General features: G+C 43.6%; 1 protein-coding gene across 1 annotated transcript in view; it reads right to left on the bottom strand.

Annotated features, from left to right (window-relative positions):
- Positions 1-336: 336 nt before the first annotated feature.
- Positions 337-22,844, bottom strand: part of Slc2a13 (solute carrier family 2 (facilitated glucose transporter), member 13) — a 268,893-nt gene continuing 246,385 nt past the window's right edge. Inside the window, exons 8-10 of the mRNA XM_013505919.1 lie at positions 8,679-8,800; positions 8,423-8,575; positions 337-2,097 (exon numbers count right to left, since the gene is read on the bottom strand). Coding sequence (XP_013361373.1) covers positions 1,871-2,097; positions 8,423-8,575; positions 8,679-8,800 — 502 coding nt within the window. The 3' untranslated portion in view covers positions 337-1,870. The remainder of the gene's footprint in view (positions 2,098-8,422; positions 8,576-8,678; positions 8,801-22,844) is intronic.

Below are 22,844 nucleotides of genomic sequence, written 5' to 3'. Positions count from 1 at the left end.
ACTCATTTTCATTGTATCTGTGTTAAAATATTACACAGATAAGAAATTTCTTATGGGATAAGAAATATCAATAACACAATTTTCCCTATTATATTTGCTTTTCTGGGGAAAATCAACTGTCAAAGCACCTAATTCAAGGAAAAACTACTTTCTGAAACACTACATTTGTTAATATGAAATGGTCAGATGGAGACTTTTTTGGTTGAAAGGTTTCAGGGCACTGCAGTGACTTTTTAAGTACCTCCGGTGACACTGGGCATGAGCTTCTTCAGCACATTTTTAGCTTGCTGACTGCGATCTTCACAAGCCAAACTTAAGAACAAAGCATCTTAAGAGTCTGGCAGAAATACTTTGAATTTATTGAGAGCCACCTTTTCGCCCCAAATATAGTACACCAGTAGATGTATTTGTAACTAGCTGCAGATGATTTATTCATATTTTTAATAAACTCACTATGTGAGCAAGTAATTTTGTATGTATTCTACAGTTCTTAATAGAAGGGCAATAATTAAGCATTTATGGATGAATATACATAGAAATCAGAGAAAACACTTTGAAAAATACAGTACAGAAATATCTTTTCATTAAGTTAGCATTTCTTACAGACATGATATATATTAGAACCATTTATGTTCCCACAGAAAAATCTCAATTTTTAGACCAGGAAAACCAAACCAACATGGGATAAAGAAAAAACACAGAGACAAATCTAAGTGTCTTTGATTTTTGGTAAACTGTCAGGGAAAATGAAAAAAAGATGTGCAAAATAAAAACTAGTCTATATTCTTAGAGTAAAAAAGGACATACACAATAAAATGTGACAGTTTCCTTAGCAGGAGTTAATAAAAAGTTAAGGAAAAATAAGTCCCATGATTTTAATTAAACATCACTAACAGCAGGACTATTTCTGCCACTGATTTCCTTCCTCTCTTGTTTCAGAAATTACTGTTTGATTAAAAGAAAGGGAATGACAACATGCTAGCAGCTATTTATAGAACACCAATGAAGGCACAAAGAGTGTAGGACTCCAGAGCCAATGAAGATGTGAGTTTGGCATGAACAAAAACTGACCCTGAAATACAGTTAAAAACCTGGCATTTTGCATTTACAATTGCAGTTCTGATGAATTAGGGATCTATAAAAATCTTTTCTTTCTTTCTCTGACAATAAAATATACTTATCAAAACTTGCAAGCTTCTCTGTGCAAATATGCTTATCACTGATGCAAAGAAGGTATGAAAATAATCCCTAAAAGACCTGCTTTTAATCATGTTCACAAGGTTCTGTGTGGAGTCAGTCAGTCTCTGAAGAACTTTCAATATCTGAAATGCGTACAGAACCCAAAATGTGCAAGCTAAGGACATAAGGGCAGCTGTACTCTTATAGAACGTACTTCTGAATTTGTTGATGAAAGTTGAAATGGAATTTATTTTCTATCAGCTGACCACAGATAAACTACTAGTCGTTTGAAAAAATTAGGGTGAATAGGCCTTGTTTTGACATAAAACACCCGTGGACCAACTCAGAATCCTTCATAAATACATAGTATTTTGGTTAGATTAGCAAGGACCCTCTTGCCACTGATTATGTATGTTCTTGGAAAAAAGGGTACCACTGAAGTTACTGGGTACAGAACTCATTTCAGACTTTCTCAGGAGGGAGTTACATTTGCTTCAGATTTGTTACATTAAAATCTGATTTTTTTTTTTTTTACATTTTTGTTTGTGAAAAAATATCAAGGCTGCATTTCTTGCCAAATATTCTAGAACATGAAAGTCATTCAGAACGAGACCGGGAAGGACTACCTTGGGAGGAGGGCAGCAGGGTTACCGACCGCTGCCTTCCTCCTACGATTATTTGGGGGACTACATTATTCCACATCAGAAGCATCGTTGTCAGACAGATGATAGTTACTTCCCTTCACCCGAATGTACTCGATGTATCTTCCTTCATCAGAATCTGAAGTACCACATGTGCATAGCCTGTTGTCAAAGAGCGATTCAATTTCCTCTAACTTCTTCCCTTTGGTTTCAGGAAGACAGCCATAGATGAAAAGAAGTCCCACGGCTGCAAATCCAGCATAGAGGAAGAAGGCTCCTGCAGTGACAAACAGTGTATATGAATGTGTACACACACACACACACACACACACACACACACACACACACACACGTACATATATATATGTATATGCTTGAGTTGGAAAGAATACTTGACTTCGGCTTTTTTCCCCAGTCAGTCATGCAATAACCATAGTATGGAATGGGACCAAAATCCACCAATCTGGTTGGTTTACCTGAACGTTCTAACCTCTGTGAATATAATGCAAATCACTGAATATCACTCAAGAAGAATAATAGACCAGACTCGACACAAGTTCTGCTTTTAATTCTTTCCTGACTAGAGGGACTTCCTCCCTCCCACACACTTCCATAGCACTGTGTTGAGAAGTCTTATGTCTTAATAACCAGAGTTCTAATGATGTGCATGCCTGCATCTGTCGTGTCTCCTAAGAGTAGAGGCAGAATTAATGTCTGAATACTGCACCTGGCAACACCATTTTTCCAGTTTCTCAGGCCCCAAGTTTGGGAGTCAACCCTGACCTTTCTCTCACCCTCACACCTAACATCTGTTCTGTTAGGAGACCCTGTTGTCTACCCTCAGAATATACCCCAAGATGACCATATCCCACCACACCTACGGCCATCTGTGGTTTAAGATCTGCCTTCCCTTACCTATGCTATTGTGTAGGTCACTTTCCTAACTGATCTTCCCTGAGGCCTGCCGCTGGATCCCAGTTTTTCCTTAATAACCCTTATCACCAACTCATGTCCTGTAAATTTTACTAGTTTGTTTTTTGTTTCCTGCTAGTGCAAATTCAAGCTCTGTGAGGTCAGAGACTCTATTTTGCTCTAAGATTCTGTGTGTCATAGCCACAGATAAAGATATTGTCTGGTTGTGTTTTCTAAGTGTTAACAAAGAAAGCTTAGGTGGATGAGATACAGGAATATATGGCTTGTCTTCTCTGCATTATCTCCAAGAGGGCTTTTTCTTTAAAATCCAGTTTGCTATATAACATGTGCATGACAGGGCCATAATTTGTATGTCTCTCTGCCAGACAGCTCTGAGCCACTGGTGGTACATGCACGACTGTCCCATCAGGTACTACAAGCCGCCCTCTGGAACAGTCACGCATGTTCCAGTGGGGGGTCCAGGCAGTGGGAACGCGTTTTACACAGTAAGACAACCCATACTTTTACTTTGGTGGTAGGGAACTAACTCTAAAGGAATCCCTTGCTGCTTTTAGGACTTCAGTTTAGAGCAGTGGTAGCAAAATCCAAGGCACGCCTGCTGCAGTGGGCTACCGTATCCCTGAAAGCTCTAAAAGGTTCGCCATCGCTGGTCTGCATCATCTTGTAGGTGAGGTGGATGAGAAAGATGAAAAGCTCATGTGACAAGTGGCTGGAGAAAGAATGTCAGATGAGGAATGGGAAGGTCTGGAGTTGCACACTGGAGTCATTTAACTGCCTTCCTGTGCCTTAGTTTCCTTATTAAGTGAAATAAGATGGATTCTCAGCTGGTATTTAAGCACGGGCAATTTATGATTCTATAAATACTAGAGCTGAAAGCAGAAGTCGTTTTCAGAGGGTTGCTATAGAGATACTTGACAGGTACTTGCTCCTCTGTGTCAGTAGGAGTCCTCTCCGTGGGGGCAGAGGCCGTGAACAATACAGCGCCTGACACTGCAGTGTGGAGCGGGGGTGTTCAACCTTTTGGCTTCCCTGGGCCACTGGGACTGCGGAGGAAGTGTCTTGGGCTGCATATAAATTAAGAAAATTTGGCTGGGCATGGTGGCGCATGTCCTTAAGCCTAGCACTCTGGGAGGCTGAGGCTGGAGGATCGCCAGTTTAAGCCCCACTTGGTCAACTTAGTGAGACCCTGACTCAAAAAACAATTTTTTTAAAGGGGCTTGGGATATAGCTCAGTTGTAAGAACACCCCTGAGTTCAATCCCCATTACTTCTAAAAAAAGGAAAACTTACATATCTGCTGAACAAAGGCAACACGCACGTGTACCAAGGGTGAGCTATTATGAGAAGCGCGTGGGTTTTTGCAGGCCACCGCGGGCGCTGCACATGGGTTGGCACTGTGCCGGGCCTGCCTGCTGAGCGCCCCGCGGCTATCTCTGCAGTGGGAGCCGGAGACTGCGCAGTGGGGTGCGGAAACCCTGTTCCTGGCCCAGGGTGTGTGCAGTCAGCGTGCTGGACACGTTTGGGCTAGAGAACCAGAACGGTCTGGTGAGTCGCCAGTGGCATCTGGCGGGCGCAGATCCAAAACAAAGGGCTGAAGCAGACAACAGGAAGATATTTCCAGGCCGAGCTTAAGGCTGCTATGTGCAAGTCAGAAGAACCGAGTGACATTTCTCAGTTCCGCTGATGGAGCAGCGCAGTCAGGGACCCACAGATAAAGACTCCTTAGGAATGTGCCTTGGGCAGACCAGACCCTGAGAAGCCCACAGATGGAAACGCTGCTGAACAGGCTCCTCCAAAGCCCTGCTCTGCAGAACAGAAAACAGAACAGGCACGGAGGTAGATTATGAGAGATCACTCAAGGGTTAACTCAATCAATTCGTTAATTTAAGAAGAGCCATCTTTAAGGAGTGGGATTTGTATAAATCAAACTCTCTGCTTAATGAAATCCAATTATTTTATAAATATATTTCACTTTATTTTGGTTCATAGTACTGATGACAGCTTGTATTCTTTATGGCCTATACTTAAAAAATAATCAGAAAATAATACTAGGTCACCTGGGTGCATGGCCCGGGGAGAGAAACCAGCTCCACAGCTCTGTGGAGAACGTGGTCTGCAAGCCACAGTATCGTGACATGGAAGTGTGGAATGCTTGGGCAAAAGATTGTCTTGAAATTCATTTCCTGATCAGTGTAATGGGCAAAGAACTCCTGCATTGTTTAAAGAATAGATAGAAGCATGTTGCACGCCCATTAGAGTGTTGGACATTAATTGCTCAAAAATGTGATAATCAGCACAATTAAATGCTGACTAGGGAAGGTGAGTTGCTATTAAAGATAGGATTAATATAACATACTTGGAGATATTTTCATGAAAAGGGATGACAGTGAAAAGCCTCTTCAAGAACGAGGTGATTTGAACAAGAGACAAGGAGGGGGAAGGCGGACTGTCAGAACCCTGGACAGAGTAACAGAAATGGAATCTTTGGGGAGGAAGGGAAAGAAAAGGGGTACTCAGGATGACACAGAAAAGAAAGTACAGATGGTGAACATTTTAGACTAAACCAGACTGCTCAGCCACAGAAATCCATACAAAAGCTTTACAAAATATATTTTTTCTTTATCATCGTCATCTTTCATAAGTTTGGAACAGCAGCATAGCTGGAAGCAACAAAATCTGTCAGTGATAAGCTCTTATAGTAAGAAACAGGTTGCTGGACTAGGAAAATTCTTAAAGATGATACAGATTCTTCTTTGTAACCCAGATTCCAAGCCCAAATAACATCACAGAAATTCCATCAAAATATAAGCCTCTTAAGGAAATCTGAGGAATCCAAAGCCAGCAGATGCCCAAATGCCTGCTAAGTGTGGGTTCCCGGGGCAATCTGAGGTTACGCCGCAGGGGAGAGTGGGCAGGCCTGCTCTGTGTCATGATCAGGTCAGCAATACTGCTCACTCTTGGTAATTCCTTCTCAGAATGAAAATGAAAATCAGTGTGTGTAACAAGTCTGTCGCAGGACTGTTAAGCAGTGCAGATATTCCTCAGGCTTATTCTGCAGAAAATAAATCTTATTAGAGTCTTACATTAGATTCCAGATTAAAACAAATCTTTCATTGAATTATACAAATTGAGGAATCAAAGACTATATATGATTGAATTTCAGTGACTCAAACCAGGACCTTTGATGAGATGCTCTCCATAGGCCTGCTACGCCGTACATGCTATGTGTCACATGGTGTACTCGTGATCTTTTAAACCTTTACAGATAAACATGCAGAACAATGTATAAGGGAAGCCTGTCTAAGAAGTATGGTTTAGAAAGGAATCAAACTTTGGAAGGAATCAAAAAAAGGAAACAAAGGAGACATGGGCATTTCCAGAGAGGAATATCAGGCTGTATATGCGTTAGGTCAGGAATATAAATACACAGCTTACGTAAATCAGTAACATGTAGATTAAAATATCACACACAAAAAGGAAAACCTCATCTGCACTGAAATATTTTCCCATGCTTTAGAAAACAGCAGACTGATGGGCCAGGGTGCTGACAGGAGAGAAGCTGAATGCGAAGGGAAATGCTCCTAACCAGCTACATTCTTGAAAACAGCACGCTGGTGCCCCATTTCAATTTCACTCTGTTGCCTCCTTTTTCTGGCAGAACAGAGCCAAGAAAGAGGAGCCTTGCTATCCAAAGTATTACACCATAGACTTATTATGTGCACTAGGAGTTTCCATAAAAAGTGTTTTCTCACGATGCTGGCATATATTTAGATCTTCAAACACTTAAGCATTCTGCTGAATGGGCAAGAAGGAGTAACTGTTGTGCTCGTATTTATCTTCATGTGCTCATGAAGAGATGTTCATGAGTTTATTGCAAAAATGTTTCATTACAAACAGAATAAACTGAGTATTCTAAATATATATCCAGCTTAAAATGCTAGTACACTGTCCTTCCTAAAAAACAAATATTTCCAAATGTTCTAAGTGATTGGAAGAGTTTTAAAAGGGTAATGAAAGCATTAGATAAATAGTATTAACAAAACACAAATACCAATTTACCATGTTAGAAGAGAAATAAATTTTTATGTTTTCTGATTTCACCATTCTTCTACAAAATCTGCCCACGTATTTATTCATTAGACAAATACTTTTGAGTCTTCTCATGTGGACAGGGGACTCTGGAAGGAACAAGGAGTATAGTTCGGGCCCCGCAGGGTAGGGGACGGGGATCAGACAAGGAAATCCATGCTGGCAAAAGCAGTGTTAAGTACCCAGCGCAGGCAGTGAGGTGGGCTGGGGCAGGGCATGAAAGTGGGCTCCCTAGAACCTCAGCAGCAGTAGCCCACATGTACCCCAGGGGCCTGTGGCGAGAGGAGGATGACAATGTCACATGTCATCTGTTACATTCCTATCACACTGATGCAGTCATGTGGATGTGGCAGAAATGTCTCATCTGCTTTTGTACAAATGAATCTGAAAGTGTTTTTCTAACCCAGCTATTTCTCAATACCGCCTTCTTTGAAGCACCGTCTACACACACTGTGATGGCACATCCCCGTCACACCTGCAGTGTCAGAAGTGGGAGGTGCTGGCCTCTGAGGACTGCCAAGCACACGCGTTGGCCTAACAGCGTCGACACGCGGTGGATCCATGCACACAGCAGACCGCATCTGTGAACCTTTGGCCAAGCTACTTGCAGCTCAGTACAGATTCTGCTCTTGGATTCAGCTCCAACCCTGGGACAGCACTTCTTGGCTTTGTGTTGTGGCTTGTGTCATAGGGGGCGCTCTCCAGAGGGGGCTGGACTTAGGGTGTGAGATGCTGGGATCACGGGTGTGTGATTACTGAATCCATCCACTCACTGGTTTGGCACAGTTCTGGGTGTGGATGATGGGAGGGCCCAGCCTGGGTGTGGGTGCTACCGGCCCAAGGCCGTATGGCCCAGTAGAAAATAAGGGACAGAAAGAGGGCAACTGCTGTCTCTTGCTGCTATGAATGGTTTCTCCTTGGCGATGCCCCTCTGCCACGCCATCCTGCCTGAGAGCGAACCACGAACTCAAACTTCCACAAACGGTGAGCCACACAAACCTTTCCTCCTTTAAATTTGGGTGTCAGTATTTTGTCTTGGCCATGAGAAGGGTAACTAAGACACCTTGTTTCCATCTTTCTAGGATTTCTTTGTTTTCCTGGTACGGAGGAGTTGAACCCAGGGCTTTCACGCTGAGCTACATTCCCACACACCTCTCTTTTATTTTTATTTCTTTTTTTTTTGACATAGGATCTTGTTAACTTGCACATGTGAGGCTTAGATGTGGGATCCTTGTGCCTTAGCCTCCCACAGCGCTGGCGTTAAAGGCACGTGCCACTTTGCGCAACGGCTGGGGCTTCCTGGTTGACCTGGAAGCTATGCTTGAACACCTGAACTCACCCGGGCAGCGGCTGAAAGATGCTGAAGTTAGGAGAGTGGCTGACCATAGCTTTCAGCAATGCGATCAGAAGCAACGCTTAGGAGAGGAGAATTCCTCTTCTCTTCCCCCAGGTACGTTTCCGAGGACTTTGGCGAACAAGAAAGCCACAGAGGGATGTTCATACCAGCAAAAATACAGCCACAGAGTCCCTCAGTCACAAATTACAGCACATTGAGAAACAGTCGAAAAAATAAGATCTTACCATAGTACGTAAGATATTCTGCTGTGTGTAAAAATGTCAGGGAAACCAAAACATTGAAAATCCAGTTTATCCCCGACGAACACGCATTTCCTGTACTTCTTGCCCAGAGGGGATATATTTCTGAATTCACCGTCCAAGGCATGGGTCCCATCCCTGGTGGGGTGGTGGTGTAAAAAAACGTTAGTAAAATAGCAGCCCATCTCTTCTAAAAAAGAAACAATTTAACAAGAATAAAAACAGTGAAGCCTTTGCTTACCAGGCGCAAAGAAAACAAGATACAAAATAAGGCCCAGAAGTGCCGTCCAGGAGTAAGGAGTAGGACAGAAATTGTAAGCCCAAAATACTTCTTCTGTTTTGAACTTGGTTTCATTTTCACACCTGAAAAATAATGCATTGTAAGTATTAGTGCGTTAGGACATAGCTGCAGAAATTAGTGTGATCTTCTGTATGTATTTGGGAATCCCTTCATATCTTAAGAGTGAAATATATAAAATTAGATATGTAAACTTATAGAGAGTATTTTAGAGCTAAACGTAATTCAAGGGCAACACACAGAAAGTACACTATTAGCCATCTTGTATAAATTAGACTGTATTCCTGGTTAGTTTTTGGTTTTCTTCTGGTACCGGGAATCGAACTCACGACCTCGTGCTTGCCAGGCAGGCTGTGTGTCGCTGAGCTAAATCCCCAGCCCCCCTGGTTAGTCTTTGGAAGCTGCAGTTAACCCCGTAAGCACTGCTCCTCAGTATGCTGTGGTGGAAAGGCCAGTGTATGTGTAGGCGGGGTGAGGTCCAAATTCCACAAGCAGGGCTTCCGCAGCTGTAAGCGGTGCTGAGCTCTATGGGCTATTGTGAGGGTTAGAAGGGGCACCCGCGAGGCGGTGAGAGGGTGGACAAGAGAAGAAAAACCGTGCAGCCAAAACGATTCTATCTGACTGCAAGCACCCACGCCCCTTCCTGCCACGCGCCTCGTCTCCCTGTCGGTCTCTCCTGAGGGCCTGGCCTCCTCGTGCTGTGCAGAAGCAAAGCTTGCGCTTAGTTCAGATAAATTTTCAAGTCAAACCTATTCTTTTTACATGACCTGTCCCTACACATGCTGCCAGCCTCAAAAACATCCTTATCCCTCATTATCAATTTAGAATATATTTTTGTCTTCTCCAACCTTTGAGCTTTACCATCCAAGACTTACTTTTGTTAAAATGTTCATTAACAAAACCATCATTAACAATCCACTTTCCTGTTTCTACCCTCTCCCATGTTCCGTATTCATTTATTTTTACTTGTGGCTCGTCTAGTAGACTGGCCTTACAGTTCCCGGATTGTTTTTAAAGTACAACAAAGGGCATTTTATATTGGATTTGGAACTAATATTTTACTTGAAGATATCAAACTTTGGGCATTCTTTTTCTGACTGCAGCTATTTTATTTCCTCCTTTCTGATAATTGACACTATATCCAAAGCACAATCTTCAGGTTCTAAGGTCCGGTCAGTATTCATTTACCCAATTACTCAGCTTAGACCATGCTAAAATTGCCTTCAGGGGACTCTGGAATTCACGCTGTCCGCCATTCTTGTCGTTTAAATGTTCAACCCTGTGCAGTACCATTCCTTCCCCCAACAACCATTTTTATGGTAAGTGGTCCGAAGGTTAGGAAACCATGCTTTGGGCTCCATTAAAAGTCCACGCCATGTCATTTTACTGGGATCTCTAATGATGCTTACTTTATCCTTTATTGTCTTCACTACTGAATTATCTGCTTATTTCAGGCTAAATGTTCAATAAATTCCTGTCAGCTGTTGCCTCAATTAAAACAATTCTTACCATCTTTTAGTCCTGAGATCTTTCCCTCTGCTTTCTAAGGAAATGTACTTGGTTAGTTTTTAAAAAGAATTGAGGATCTTCCATTGGAACATCAATTTTTGTGTACTCAATCTTCACTTCTCTATCAATCTTTGCAAAAGAAAGGGGGGAAGCTCATCTATATCCAGTGGTCTGTCCCCCCCCCTGCCCCCACCTAAGGACTGCCCTTCCTCTCTCCTCCCTCTATAGTCTTGCTCTGTCACTAGTCTCTCTCTTCCCATCCTTAGCTTCTTCCTTCGTGAGCCTTTCTCTGTATCCATACACACAAGCTCACTATTCAGAAGTTCAGCCCCTATTGTAGCAGTACCGGCTGGCCCCAAATCACACGGATGTGTATTCTCATGAGCTCTAGATCCGCACTACCCACTTTTTCTTTACAGTGTGGTTCTGCCGGCATCCTACATGCTGGCTGAGAGACACAGGCTCTGTGCCTGAATCTACCCGAACAAAAGTCACCTACGATCTACTGCTCTGCAACGGTTCATATTTCAGGCAACCTTTCCTTCTTTCTCTACTTTGTTTTTATATCGTCCTCCATTTTATCTGTAACGACCTCCACGTCTTCCTTGCTTTTTGGCATCTCAGCATCTAAAAACGGGTGTCTAAAAGATTCTATTTGGACCTATATACTCTCTCATAATAATCCATCTCATGTTAGGATTTTGTAATCTCCTAAGAACACCTTGATAATTTGTTGTAGCCTTGACCTTTTTCTTCTGTTCCCCTGATGGGACTTAGGTATGTGCTGAATACCCACATTACACACATCCACACAGATACGCTGCTATGACCTCATGCATGGTTACAATGAAATGCAGCTTCTTTTCTAAGTGGCAGGAAGTCCAAATCATGAATCTACCACTTACTGGCTGCGCTAATTCACTTAACACACACACACACACACACAGACAGCACTTCTTACATATCAGCTGTGAACAAATCACCACCACTGTACTTACAGTGCCCTAATCCCATATCCTACTGTCTACAAAACAGAGCCTGCCTTCTGTATTCACTATACTATGTGTTTAGGAGTTTGGAGGACACAGTGTGCTCTTGTGTCCTGGTCTGTACAGTAGGGGGAAAGGACCATGTCCAAGCCTATAGAGAACTGAGCGCTCCCCTGCGCAGGCCCGTAACACCTGGGGGGGGGGTGCTGGTGCACAGGAAGCTATTACTTTTTTTTTTTAAATTTTTTTAATTTTAAAAATAAAAGGAGGGAAACATTAACAGACATACAACATTTTACAACATATCACAAGCACAATACAGACAATACAGAGTTACAAACAAAGTGGTAGGGAATTAACAATGGTGGTTGTATTCCATATTGATATCTTCAAAGTGGCTTCTCATGAAAACAGATATAGACATGCAATACTGGTCAACCAAAGACTCATTGACAGTTTCTTTCAGCATAGAAATAGAAGACAGAAGAACAACCATGTTATCTATCCTGTATATACATGCATACAACATTTCTCCTTCTTTCCCTTCTCTTTTCCCACATCCCAGAAGCCCTTTACTCTTCAGTGGTTTCCTATTATTTCACAGTATCTATCATACCTCCGAGTTTAAATTAACTCTTTCAAGTTTTACACTAGTGACACAATGCGGTGCTTGCACATGTATGTTTGATTTATTTCACTTATGAGTATGGTCTCTAGTTGTGACCATTTAAATATAAAGGCCTCGAGTTTATCTTTCTTTACAGCTGAGTAATATCCCATTATATAAAAGTACCATAATTTTCTTATCCAATCCTCGGTGGATGGACATTTGGGTTGCTTCCACATTTTAGCAATTACAAATTGTGCTGCTATGAACATAGGTGCACATATATCACTGTGATATGACGTTTTTAGATCTTCTGGGAAAATACCCAGCAGGGGGATAGCTGGGTTGAATGGGACCTCTAAACCTAGTTTTCGGAGGAATCTCCAAACCGATTTCCACAGTGGTTTCACCAGTCTGCATTCCCACCAGCAGCAGAGAAGGGTTCCTATTTCTCCACAGCCTCGCCAGCATTTGTTATTGGTTGATTTCTTAATGCTAGCCATTCTTACTGGGGTAAGGTGGAATCTTAGTGTTGTTTTAATTTGCATTTCTCGAATGACTAATGATGTTGAACATTTTCTCATATATTTATTTGCTGTTTTTATCTCCTTGTCTGAGAAATGTGTGTTCATCTCCACTGCCCATTTTTGGATTGGGTCTTTGAATTTGGAGGGGCTGAAATTTTTTAATTCTTTATATGTTCTAGATAGAAGCCCTTTGTCTGAGGGACAATCAGCTAAAATTTTTTCCAAGTTTGTGGGTTTTCTTTTGACTCTGCTGGTGATTTCTTTAGATGTGCAGAAACTTTTCAGTAGGATGAGATCCCAGTTGTTGATTCTTTCAAGTGTTTCACGTGCAATTTGGTTTTTATTCATGAACTCTCTGCCTACCCCTATGTAGGAAGCTATTACTTTACTAGTGCCACTCACGGCAGCTCTCCAAGTATTCGCCAGGTTGAAATGGTTTAAAATCTCAGTGTCACCTTTGATTTTCATGCATTTTGGATCTTGTCTACTTTTAATCTGAAGTAGAGCAGTGGCAGAGACTGAGCTCCGACCCTAACTTCTGAGGCTGGAATCTAGGTGCCGACACGGAGTGCAAAACTAGGATACAAGTGACTCAGATGCTTTGCAAAGCCGGGTCCTAACTGCCTGTGAAATAAAGGTTTTCCTGGTGCATATTTCAGAGGGTCTCAGGGTCACACGAGATAATGAATGCAGTTTCACATGGCATAGGCAAGACAGCATAATTATTACATAACTGCATTCTAGGGGCTGGGGCTGTAGCTCAGGGGTAGAGCAGTTGCCTAGGGCTCAGGAGGTACGAAAACAGAGAAACAAACACACCAGTGGTAATTCCTGCTTGCACTAATCCACCCTCACTCTACTCTCTGTCTCTGCACCGGCCCGTGTCCCCGGAGGCTCTGGGGCAGCCCGTGAGGCCTGTTTCTCAGTGTCCAGTCCCTGCCCAGGAACGAGGGCGGGCCTGTGACTTGCAGAACAAGGCCGCTGGAGGATCCCCTGTAAGTACGTAGCTTACACTGCTGGTCAGCCGAGCGCCTTGTTTCCCGGCCAGCTCGGGAGTCGCCAGACGCCATGCTGTGGGATGCCTGCACCGCAAGGCCCGGGACGGGACCGCGGCCGCCTCTGGCTGCCGGCCTGCAGGAGATTGCATTCCTGTCTGTGACTCCGAAATCGTAAGTTGCCAAATTTGACTACCAACAGTGAATTATTCCCAACCAGTGAGCCTTAGGCGAAAGCAGCTCTGGTCCACACTTTTAGAGTATGTGGGGCCCCGGACTCCTGGCTTGCAGAAAGGAGGACATAATAAATGTGTGTTGCGACAGAAAAAATAATACAGTCTCTTAATTCTCTTGAATGCTTCCAGCATTGCTTTTTTCAAACTACCACCCTACGGAGCTGCTCTGGGTGCCTCTCTGTTCACACCCTCCGCTGCCCTCGCAGCTGGCCTCACCTGCCCGTGTGTACACTCTCCTACTCTCCCGCCACATGCGCTGCTCGTGCTTTGGGCCTGCCTTCCAGACACGGCGTCTTCTCCTCATGCCATTTGCTTAACTGGAAGAAGACGCCTGCTTCTGCCGTCTGCCCCTCAAAATCCAGCTCACGTCCCAAGGTACTCCCTTTACCTGTCTGAAACCTCTCCTTTCCTTTTCACTGTCCCCATCTGGACAGTGACCACGCAATGCTGAGAACTGTCCCCTGTGAGCAGCGCTCTTGCTTCCACGACCGGGAACCCACTCCGGGCAGCCTCACAAGGCCTCAAGTCAGACACAGATGTGTATTTCAGTTCTGGACTTCCCAGCTGTTAGTCCCGACCTCCTTAACCTCTCCAGGCCTCAGTCTCCCTGTAAGAGTCCCTAGTAAAGTTGTTGCCAGATTAAACAAGGTGGTAGCTGCTCGGCACAAAGAAAGCAACTAAGGCGTCTGCCAAAAACATAGTCACTTCTGAATATTTTAAAAAAAAATCTTAACATCAGTCCATCACAGTATATACGGAGGTAAGTAGTCATTGAATGTCTTTGTGAGGAAAAAACAGCATTAGAAATTTCCCAGTACAGTCCCATGACAATAATTCCCCACCTTAACTGCTTACCAATAAAACATTTGAGTTATTAAAAATCTGGAAATAAGCAAAAAGAAGACAAAAAATGGCACCCGATAGGAAGGTCCCAGAGGGACGAACGTCCACAATAATCAAATAACTAAAATTCAGTGAAAAACTCTATTTACTGTTGTCATTTCAGTTGCAGTCCCCGGCATGAAGTCTGGCTGTGATGAGGGTAAATAGCATATTTTAAGGTGAGCTGTGTGCTTGCCCACGTAGCTTTTCCCCATCTGACTTTTGTGTTTCTGTGCAGAAAAAAGACCAAGTAACTCCCTGCCACCCCCGTGGCAAGTCGAGGCGCACACCGCGGGCCCTGACTTGGCAGCGTTGCTCGCTCGGCGAGGTGTGGACGGCGAACGAGACGACTGCGGTGGCAGTCTCGACCTTCAAATCTACACACTTGAAATCCCAACTAAACACCAAACTTTACTGCAGAACACTTTCTTGCTTCCCGGGCCTAGTGACTGCTGGTAGATGAACGCAACGCTCCTGGGAAGGAACAAAAATACTCTGACCCTGGTGTGTGGGTGGGGACGAGAACACATGCTCTCTGATACGGCTGGGTTTTACCACATCCCAGGGCAAAACCCGAAGACAATCACAAGGAGAGGTAGGCAGAGGGCACTGCCGTGGGCAGAGCAGAGGCTGTCAAGAAGCTGACATAGGTCTCATTTGGCAGAGTGCGAGAACTCATCTGTGACGGCATAGTGACGGGGTCAAACCCAGTACGTAGGCCACATAAATCACAGTTCCCCACTCCAGTCAGGGAGCTCGCAGTTTCCGTTAGTAACACACTCAGAAAACAGCAGCTCTCCCTGGAACGCTTCTGTCCCGCCCACTCCACACTCACCCGCAAGCCAGCTCACAGGGGGGCCAGCTCTGCCTCTTCCACGTTGCCTCTCCAGATCGCCAGAGTTCTAAAACAAAGCAAGAACTCCAGGAACTGCGCAGTGCCAATACACAACTGCCTTGGTGACAGTTAAGCACAAGTCATGCGGTCCTTGCTTCCTACACGGCACGTGCTTTTTGTATTACTCCTGTATTCACGGTAATGTCATTATTTAAGCACGTTGTGTTTATGTACGGGAAGAGGCAAAAAGAAATACAACTTGTAGTTCAAAACTTCAAATTTTTGGCAAAGGGGAGGACTTTCTCTATGAAAAAAATGTATTTTGTTTTTGTTTTGGAGGTGCTGGTGATCAAACCTTCTGGGCGTACGGCACTCGTGTTACTTGTCAACTCATGACTAAGGGCTGAGTGAAGGCTTTCATATTCATTTTCGGACCCAGGACTGTGGCTTCTACAGGCAACATCATGATCTTTTCACCTTTGAGAAAGAAGATGCTCCTGAAGCTTAACTGTCAGTTCTTTATCATGGGAATGCATAATCCAAATACACAGCTGGAATTTGGAAGCGATTGAGTGGCACCTAGAAAAGGACAGCGCTGTCTCCTCAGGGAAGGACACACTGCTCTTCTCTGAAGATAAATAAAAGAAAAAATGGCCAGCAATCAGAAGGTTAGGACGATGTACATTGACTACAAGGCAACCCAAGATGTAAAAGTTTTAACTTTTGGGCGTCCCGTCAAAGCAGCCAGGAAAAGGTACAAACTTGACTCAGTACTTCCAGATGCTGAACTATAGTTCAGTGGGTATAGTCCCTATTTACTAACTTAAAATAAGATAAACACATCAAGAGTAGCAACATAACATTTAATGTCTAATAACATGTTTACAATTGAATCATTTTAGAAATATATGACTCCCTCGGTGATTTTCTACTCTCTAGCCTTTTACTTCCTATTTTTAGTTTTGTGATTTTCCCCTTAGAGGATTGTCACAGAAAGGCAAACTATAATCTTCTGTTAATTGCTATTTTTGGTAAAAAGGAAATCTTTAGAGTTATTGAGGCAAGTATATCACAGACACAGGTAAAACTGAAAAGCATTAGCAGTTGAGAGCTAAAGCCAAGTTTTTGCTGATTTAGTGAAGACTTGTACTTAAATCTGCATCTAAGCTCTCATCAGAGGGTTGGCTGGCTTTTCCACTCTAAGTAGGCGAAACAGATGGACAGAATGCGGGTGGACAAGTGTTACAATAGTAGTACCCAACACCAATGAGGACATAGTGACACTGGTAGGAAGTTCCGATTCTGGTAAGAATTTAAATTGGTATGATCTCTTTTTGTAAAGAAATTTGCCATAGGAGTCCTCATACTCTTTGACTCAGTATCATGCCTAAAATTTATCTTTGAGTTCATCTAAATGGGAAAATGCTATATGCTAAAACTTGTATTTTTTCTAGTACATTTTCATTTATCACAAGATTAAAGTAGGTAAATAGTTAGAAAAGAAACTACAAAGGAGGGTAGTTAGGTCAGTTAAGGTACTGCAAGAACCACAGAGCACTAAAATACTATACACAGACCATGGAGATATGCTAAGTCAGGACAGCAGTGGGTGGACGTGGCCCCTTGTAGCCTTCCTAGTCCCTCTAGGACTTGTTCCTGAAGTTCTGCAGTCAGCGTAGAGAACCAGCAGGTCAGCCGTGCAGAAAGTCTACAGTAGCTCGGAAGATTCAAACCCACTGCTGTAGAATACAAAGATTTCGCTGTATGGCTGCGTAAGAACACACTTCATCGCTCCTTTTTCTTACTGACTCGTCACATTCCTCGCAAGCCCGGCCACACCCTCCTTCATAAGGACTCCAAGACACAGGAAAAGATGGCCAGGACGGCGGGGATGGGGCACCAGACTACAAAACAGTATCTGGGCTTTGAGGAGAAAGGTACTTTATTAAGACAACGGTTCTTCAAACCTTTGGACTTCAGTGTTGCAATAATATCATCTTGACAGGAGAGGAGAAACTTTAGTGACTTAAGGTAATGTTAAGCTTAGTTTTCCCTCTTTCTCTTCCCCCTAAAATTCTTCTGAAGCATTAAGGTTATTAGCATTCTGCTTCATCTAGCACTGCAAAGAAGAGAAATCTTGCCTTGGAATTATATGCCTTCTCCTCCCCGCTGACTGCGCTTCTGTATTCGTACTACACTCACTAGACTGCGTCTCCTTGCGGGAGTCTCAGGGTGTGGCTCGGCCCTCATCTCAGGGCCGCCTTCCTCCCCGTGCGAGTGGCAACGCTCTGTCCGCAGCTGCCTCCTCAGCCAGTGCCTGTGAGGCGCCTTGGCGTATGTGGGGGGTATGTTTTATACCAAAGAATGACTCGGCAAACAGGGCATGTTCTCTGAGGAAGTCAGAATGTGAAATGTTTGAAGAGGACAGAGGAGTGCAGCAGTGGAAGCACAAAGAAAGAAGAGAAGCAGCAGAGGCCAAGAGGCAGTAGATGCTATGAGGTGAAGAAGGGTTATACAGTCGCTAGTGATGGAGGGAGGCAGAGGGGAGAGAGAAGCGGGAAACAGACTGCCGGGCGCATGCCAGATCGCCATGGCCAGGCTGGCTGCACTTAAGACGTCTTTTTTCCTGTTGCCCCCTCCCAACCATGTCATACTACTGTTAACGTAACATTTCCATTTACTGGGGAAACACAGAGAACCTGAAAGTTAACAAAATGATGGCTACGTTCACGATGGAGTGTGATTCTGATTTTATGACCCTGCCAGTCCCCAAAGAGTGCATCAGAATGGCCGTATAGCGCCATTCCTTCAAGAGCACGCCCCTGAGTATGAAAATGCAGTGTCAAAAAGTAAGATGACATTCCCTCTTACTGTCACCGAGGAGTGATATACTTTTTCCAAAGATATTGCTCTTGTTTTCAGGAATTCTTTTGGAAATCATATTTAGAATTTATTCTGCCACTCAAAACCAAGCTTATTTTGCATTTTACTTCTGGTTCCCTTTCCTTGTCCTTTTATTTCTTAGAATAACTGTAGGTGAAATGAGTCCGGACCAAACTGAGTTGAGCGGGGGAAATGGTGTAGTGAAAACAGCTGTGAGACTGAGGGCGTAGCTCACTGGCAGCACCTGTGTTTAGCACGCATGATGCCCTGAGTTCAATCCCTGCACCCTCTACAAAACAATAACTGGGTGTACTGCCTGTGCCTTAGTTCTGATTCCTTGGCTTGTCCTCTTGCCTCCTATCAGTGGTTCTTAAGAAACATTTCCCTTTCTCATTATTAAACTCTTAACCTGATATAAGCCAACCTCTCAAACTGATACAAGCAGCCTTTCTGGAAGGCTTGCCAATTGATACTCTCCTATACCTCTGTTATGGTTTGGGGTTTATTTTTGTAAGGGAGAACAATAATACAGGACACAGAGTTTATAGGATTATTTATAATAGTCACCCAAAGAGTGATATACAAAAGAGTGCAGGAAATGTGTCCACACACTAAAAACCAAGAAATCCAGGCAAAGGCCTGGATCTCATGGAAATGTCCTGCATGAGTCCAGCTGAAGACCTAGAGCTCATAACAATGCTCCCACGAATCCAACTGGAAGCCCAGAGCCCATAACAATATCTCATGTAAGCCTATTTCACGGATCCGTGCGGCAAAGGCCCAAAGGACAGTAGTGGAATCTAGGAAGTCTGTGCCAGCAGGATGAAGGATCTGTGCTGGCAGGCTGAGGGATCTGTACTGGCACCAGGAAGTGATGCTCAAAGAACCAGAGCTTCCCTGAAGGTACCACAGCCATCCTCAGCAACAGTGAGGTCCAGAGCTCCTCCAACGGTGAAGACAGCTGAGCTCCCATCAGGAAAGCCAACGCAGCAAGCTTCTTTGGGAGACCAGCAGTGCACCATCTTCCCCTCCGGAGCCAGGAAGCGATGCTCAAAGTGAGGACCAGAGCTCCCCCTGCACCAAAGCCATCCTCAGTGCCAACAAGGCCCCGAGCTCCTCGGAGGATGAAAACAGCCAAGTTCATCAGGAAAGCCAGCATGACGAGCTCCTCCAATAGAACCAACAGCTCTTACAGCTTCCACCAGCTCCCAACGGCCTCTCTCTGCTCCCAACAGCCTCTCTTCTTCTCCAGTTCTGCCTCTTATGCTGCTGGCAACAGTCCCCAGGTGGGCCTCCCACCATACTTACTCAGTTCAGCTGGGGGTCAGAAGTTGACCACCAGTTGTTAACCCACAACAACCTCTACAGAAGCCGCTAAGTGCAGTTGTGCTGCAGCATGCAGCTTTCCAGGCAATGGAAATTAAGCGAGCACCTACTTGTTCTGACGCCTTAAATACTGCCCAGTGTCTGGCACAATGTATGCATATGTTTCTCAAATAAATGAGTCATGAAGAAAGGCAATCGAGTAGGGCCAGCTATTTATACCTGATCTGATAACTTAACAGTACTTCAATAATTAAAACATTCTGATACCAAAGCACAAGTAAAACCAAAAACAGTATGTCAGCACCAAAGTTATTTCTTTGGAATAGGGTTATGCATGGCCCATTCCTTAGACCGTTTCTCTCAAATTCCAATTTAGAGGCCTGAGATTTTCCCCACTTAAGGGTCTATGGTCCTGATGGAATTCTTTTACTCTTCTGGGTTATTTAGGGGATTTAATGACTCTCAATACACTGACAGTCAATGCCAGTAAGGACACAATAGCTGCTATTTCTCCTTCTCATATCCTGCATTTCGTATAGGACTTAGCACAACACTTCACTTACCATCAATTGCTCAGTAATGTCTATCAAGTGAAACACTTTTATCAGTGTTTAAGCGTGTATCCTTGGTCATTTGAGACCAGTTTCTCACTGTCCTCTTCAGCATCAGAGAAGACAATTATTATTAGCTACAGAAATTTCTTAAATTCTGAGAAACCTGTATTTAAAAACTGGTGTGAGTAAGGTTGGGTGAAATACTCCTGGATCATAATTTACTCTCCCTGTCACAAAATTTAACCTTACTCAGGCTGCGATTTTTCAGCCTAAAATGTTACTGGCTACATAAGGAGCATCACTTTCCCAAACCCCAGGCACTGCACCTCCCGAGCCTTGAGAATTTCAAGCCTTGCCAGTGCTCCGGCTTTGTTTTCTTCGCACTGCGAGAAAGAGGTCTGCAGAGGACCTGTGACTTGTTTCCCTCTGCAGGTGCATGAGAATGAATGCACACTGATTTATCATCGAGGCCTGACTTGACACAAACAATGGCGTCCTTTGTTTTCTGGATTCTTTTCAATGTACTCTACAGCTGCTTTCCATCCAGTACGAGTTTTATGGCTTCTTTGTGAAAGCTGAGCTCCAACAGAAATGCCCTTCAGTAGATGTGAATCTTCACTCCTGGAACTAACATTCATATGGAGGCTGACTATATACAAAACACCTCCGCGTGTGTGAATTCATTTAATTCTCATAGTCCAAAGCCAAATTATCATTGTTCCCATTTTGTATGGAAGTTTTTAAAATGTATAAGTGGTAATATTTGAAATCCAGTCTTATTTCCTTCTCATTTAACACCATCATCCTTCCAGTTGAGGTATGTATGGAAGCCTCTTTCTCCTGAGGTGCCTTATATTTTACGCAGTTTAAATGGAAAAAGAGATGAAAACTGCCTGAAACCTCCCCTAAGTTAGCATTCTTCCTAACGTCAGCAGGACGTAAGCCACTGAGATCACCCACAATAAGTGAAGTAATATGCTTCTTAAGAAACATTATAAATTAAAATGAGCAGCATTCTGGCAGATTTGGGCCTCTTTTTTTTTACATTTTCTTTTGGCTCAGAATACATTTTGCCTGTAAACACAAAACAATAATTATGACAGAAAGGGTGCTTGTATGAGCTGCAAGTGAAAATATCACAGGACAGTCTCAGTTACTAGGTCACTCATCTGAGGGCATTGATGTCAGCACTACAAATGTACTACGAGGAGAGCAGTCATTGTAATCCAATAAAAGGGCAGTCTTAATACACACGCTAAACACAGAGTTACACAGTTCTGTCAGTTACGGTCAGATCAGGAAATAAAAAACAATCACAAGATATTTCCCCAGAAGTTACTAAAAGTTCAAAAAACACATCTAGAGTCTCTGCAGTTGTTTGAAAAATGAACTGCGCCATTAGATATTGATATAAGAATTTTGTAAATACTAAGGCAATGGAAGTCATTACCATAAATCTATAAACTGGAAGGTGGCTTCACATTATTTCATCTCAAATTATTGTTTTCATAGGTTAAATATTTTAACTAGGGTTGTCTTTTTTGCCATTTCCTGATTCATATAGAAACTCCTGAAACACTTTACTGGTTATCAGCAATCAAGTAAAACTACAGAACAGAGGATCTGTGTCAATCCTTCTGAATCAAAGGCAATTTTTCTGCCGTGTCTATTAAAATCTACCCTATTCTGCTAATCTGTTCCTGGTATTACAGCAAAGCTGTCACATCACGCCCCCCACGCTCCCCCCACTCCTCGCGTGGCTTTCACAGGGGCGGCCCCTGCAGTCTGGGCCCGCAGCACTGCACCTCTCACTGTCACCAGGGTGCCGAGGAGCCAGGGCAGTGATATGTCCTGTCATCTAACTCCAAACACCGTACACAGTTGGGGCTCAATACATATGTTTTATGAATTAATCATTTTCCCATTTGATAAATGTAACAACAAAACATTCCCTTAAAGTCTTAAAGTTTATTTCCAGAGCAATTTTATAAAAGGAGAGAATAAATAAGCACTGCAATTTCTCCTTTATTCTTGTTACGAAATTTTCTATATTTTCAAAGTCTAGAGCAGGTATTGAAAGTAGTAACTCCATATAACCACTCTTCTGATTAGTCTATTTCCATACTACAAATTAAGTGCCAATTATTTATAGCCCAAAAGAAAGTGGCAGGTGAGAGGGAGCGCTTTTAATATTTCCCAGCTCACACAGAGAAAAGTATACAACACGGGAGAGCTATCAGTAGACATCCACAGTATTTTTCCTTGGGAAGAGAGCGAAGGGTCTGGTAGCAACGCACAAGAGTGAGCTGGTGGGCTTCTATAGGACCCTGACAAATTCTGAAGTCACATTTACCTGTCTCTGTAGAGGTGTCCAGCAGACGGCTCTAACTGCAGGAAATGCCGAACGTTCTGAGCAAATGCATCAGGCAGCAGGCCCCACTGGAATATGAGTGGGAAGTAACTAATGCTTGGACTTCGTCTTGCATTCGAGATGAGCTTGTATTCTTTGGGCCAAGGCAGCCACAGTCATGGTGGTTACCTAGAAACAAGGCCAGTGCGCTAGGAGATCAAGGACACAGCGCAGAGAGCAAATTCTAGCTTAAGGAAGCCTTGCTGCGCTCTCTTGTAAAGGGGCAACGGAGAAAACCCTCGTTTGCCTTGGGCATAAGTTTTCCCAGAGGCTTTCTAGGACTGATAACATATGCCAGAAGTCCGTTCTGCAAGACAAAGGAGGTTCTGGGGCTGGGGGTTTAGCTCAGCGGCAAA

Source organism: Chinchilla lanigera, unplaced genomic scaffold (genome assembly GCF_000276665.1).
Source record: "Chinchilla lanigera isolate Chin_1 unplaced genomic scaffold, ChiLan1.0 scaffold00104, whole genome shotgun sequence".
Taxonomy (NCBI): Eukaryota; Metazoa; Chordata; class Mammalia; order Rodentia; family Chinchillidae; genus Chinchilla; species Chinchilla lanigera.
Note: the sequence above shows the minus strand (reverse complement) of the source record. Positions and strands in the feature narration are given on the sequence as shown.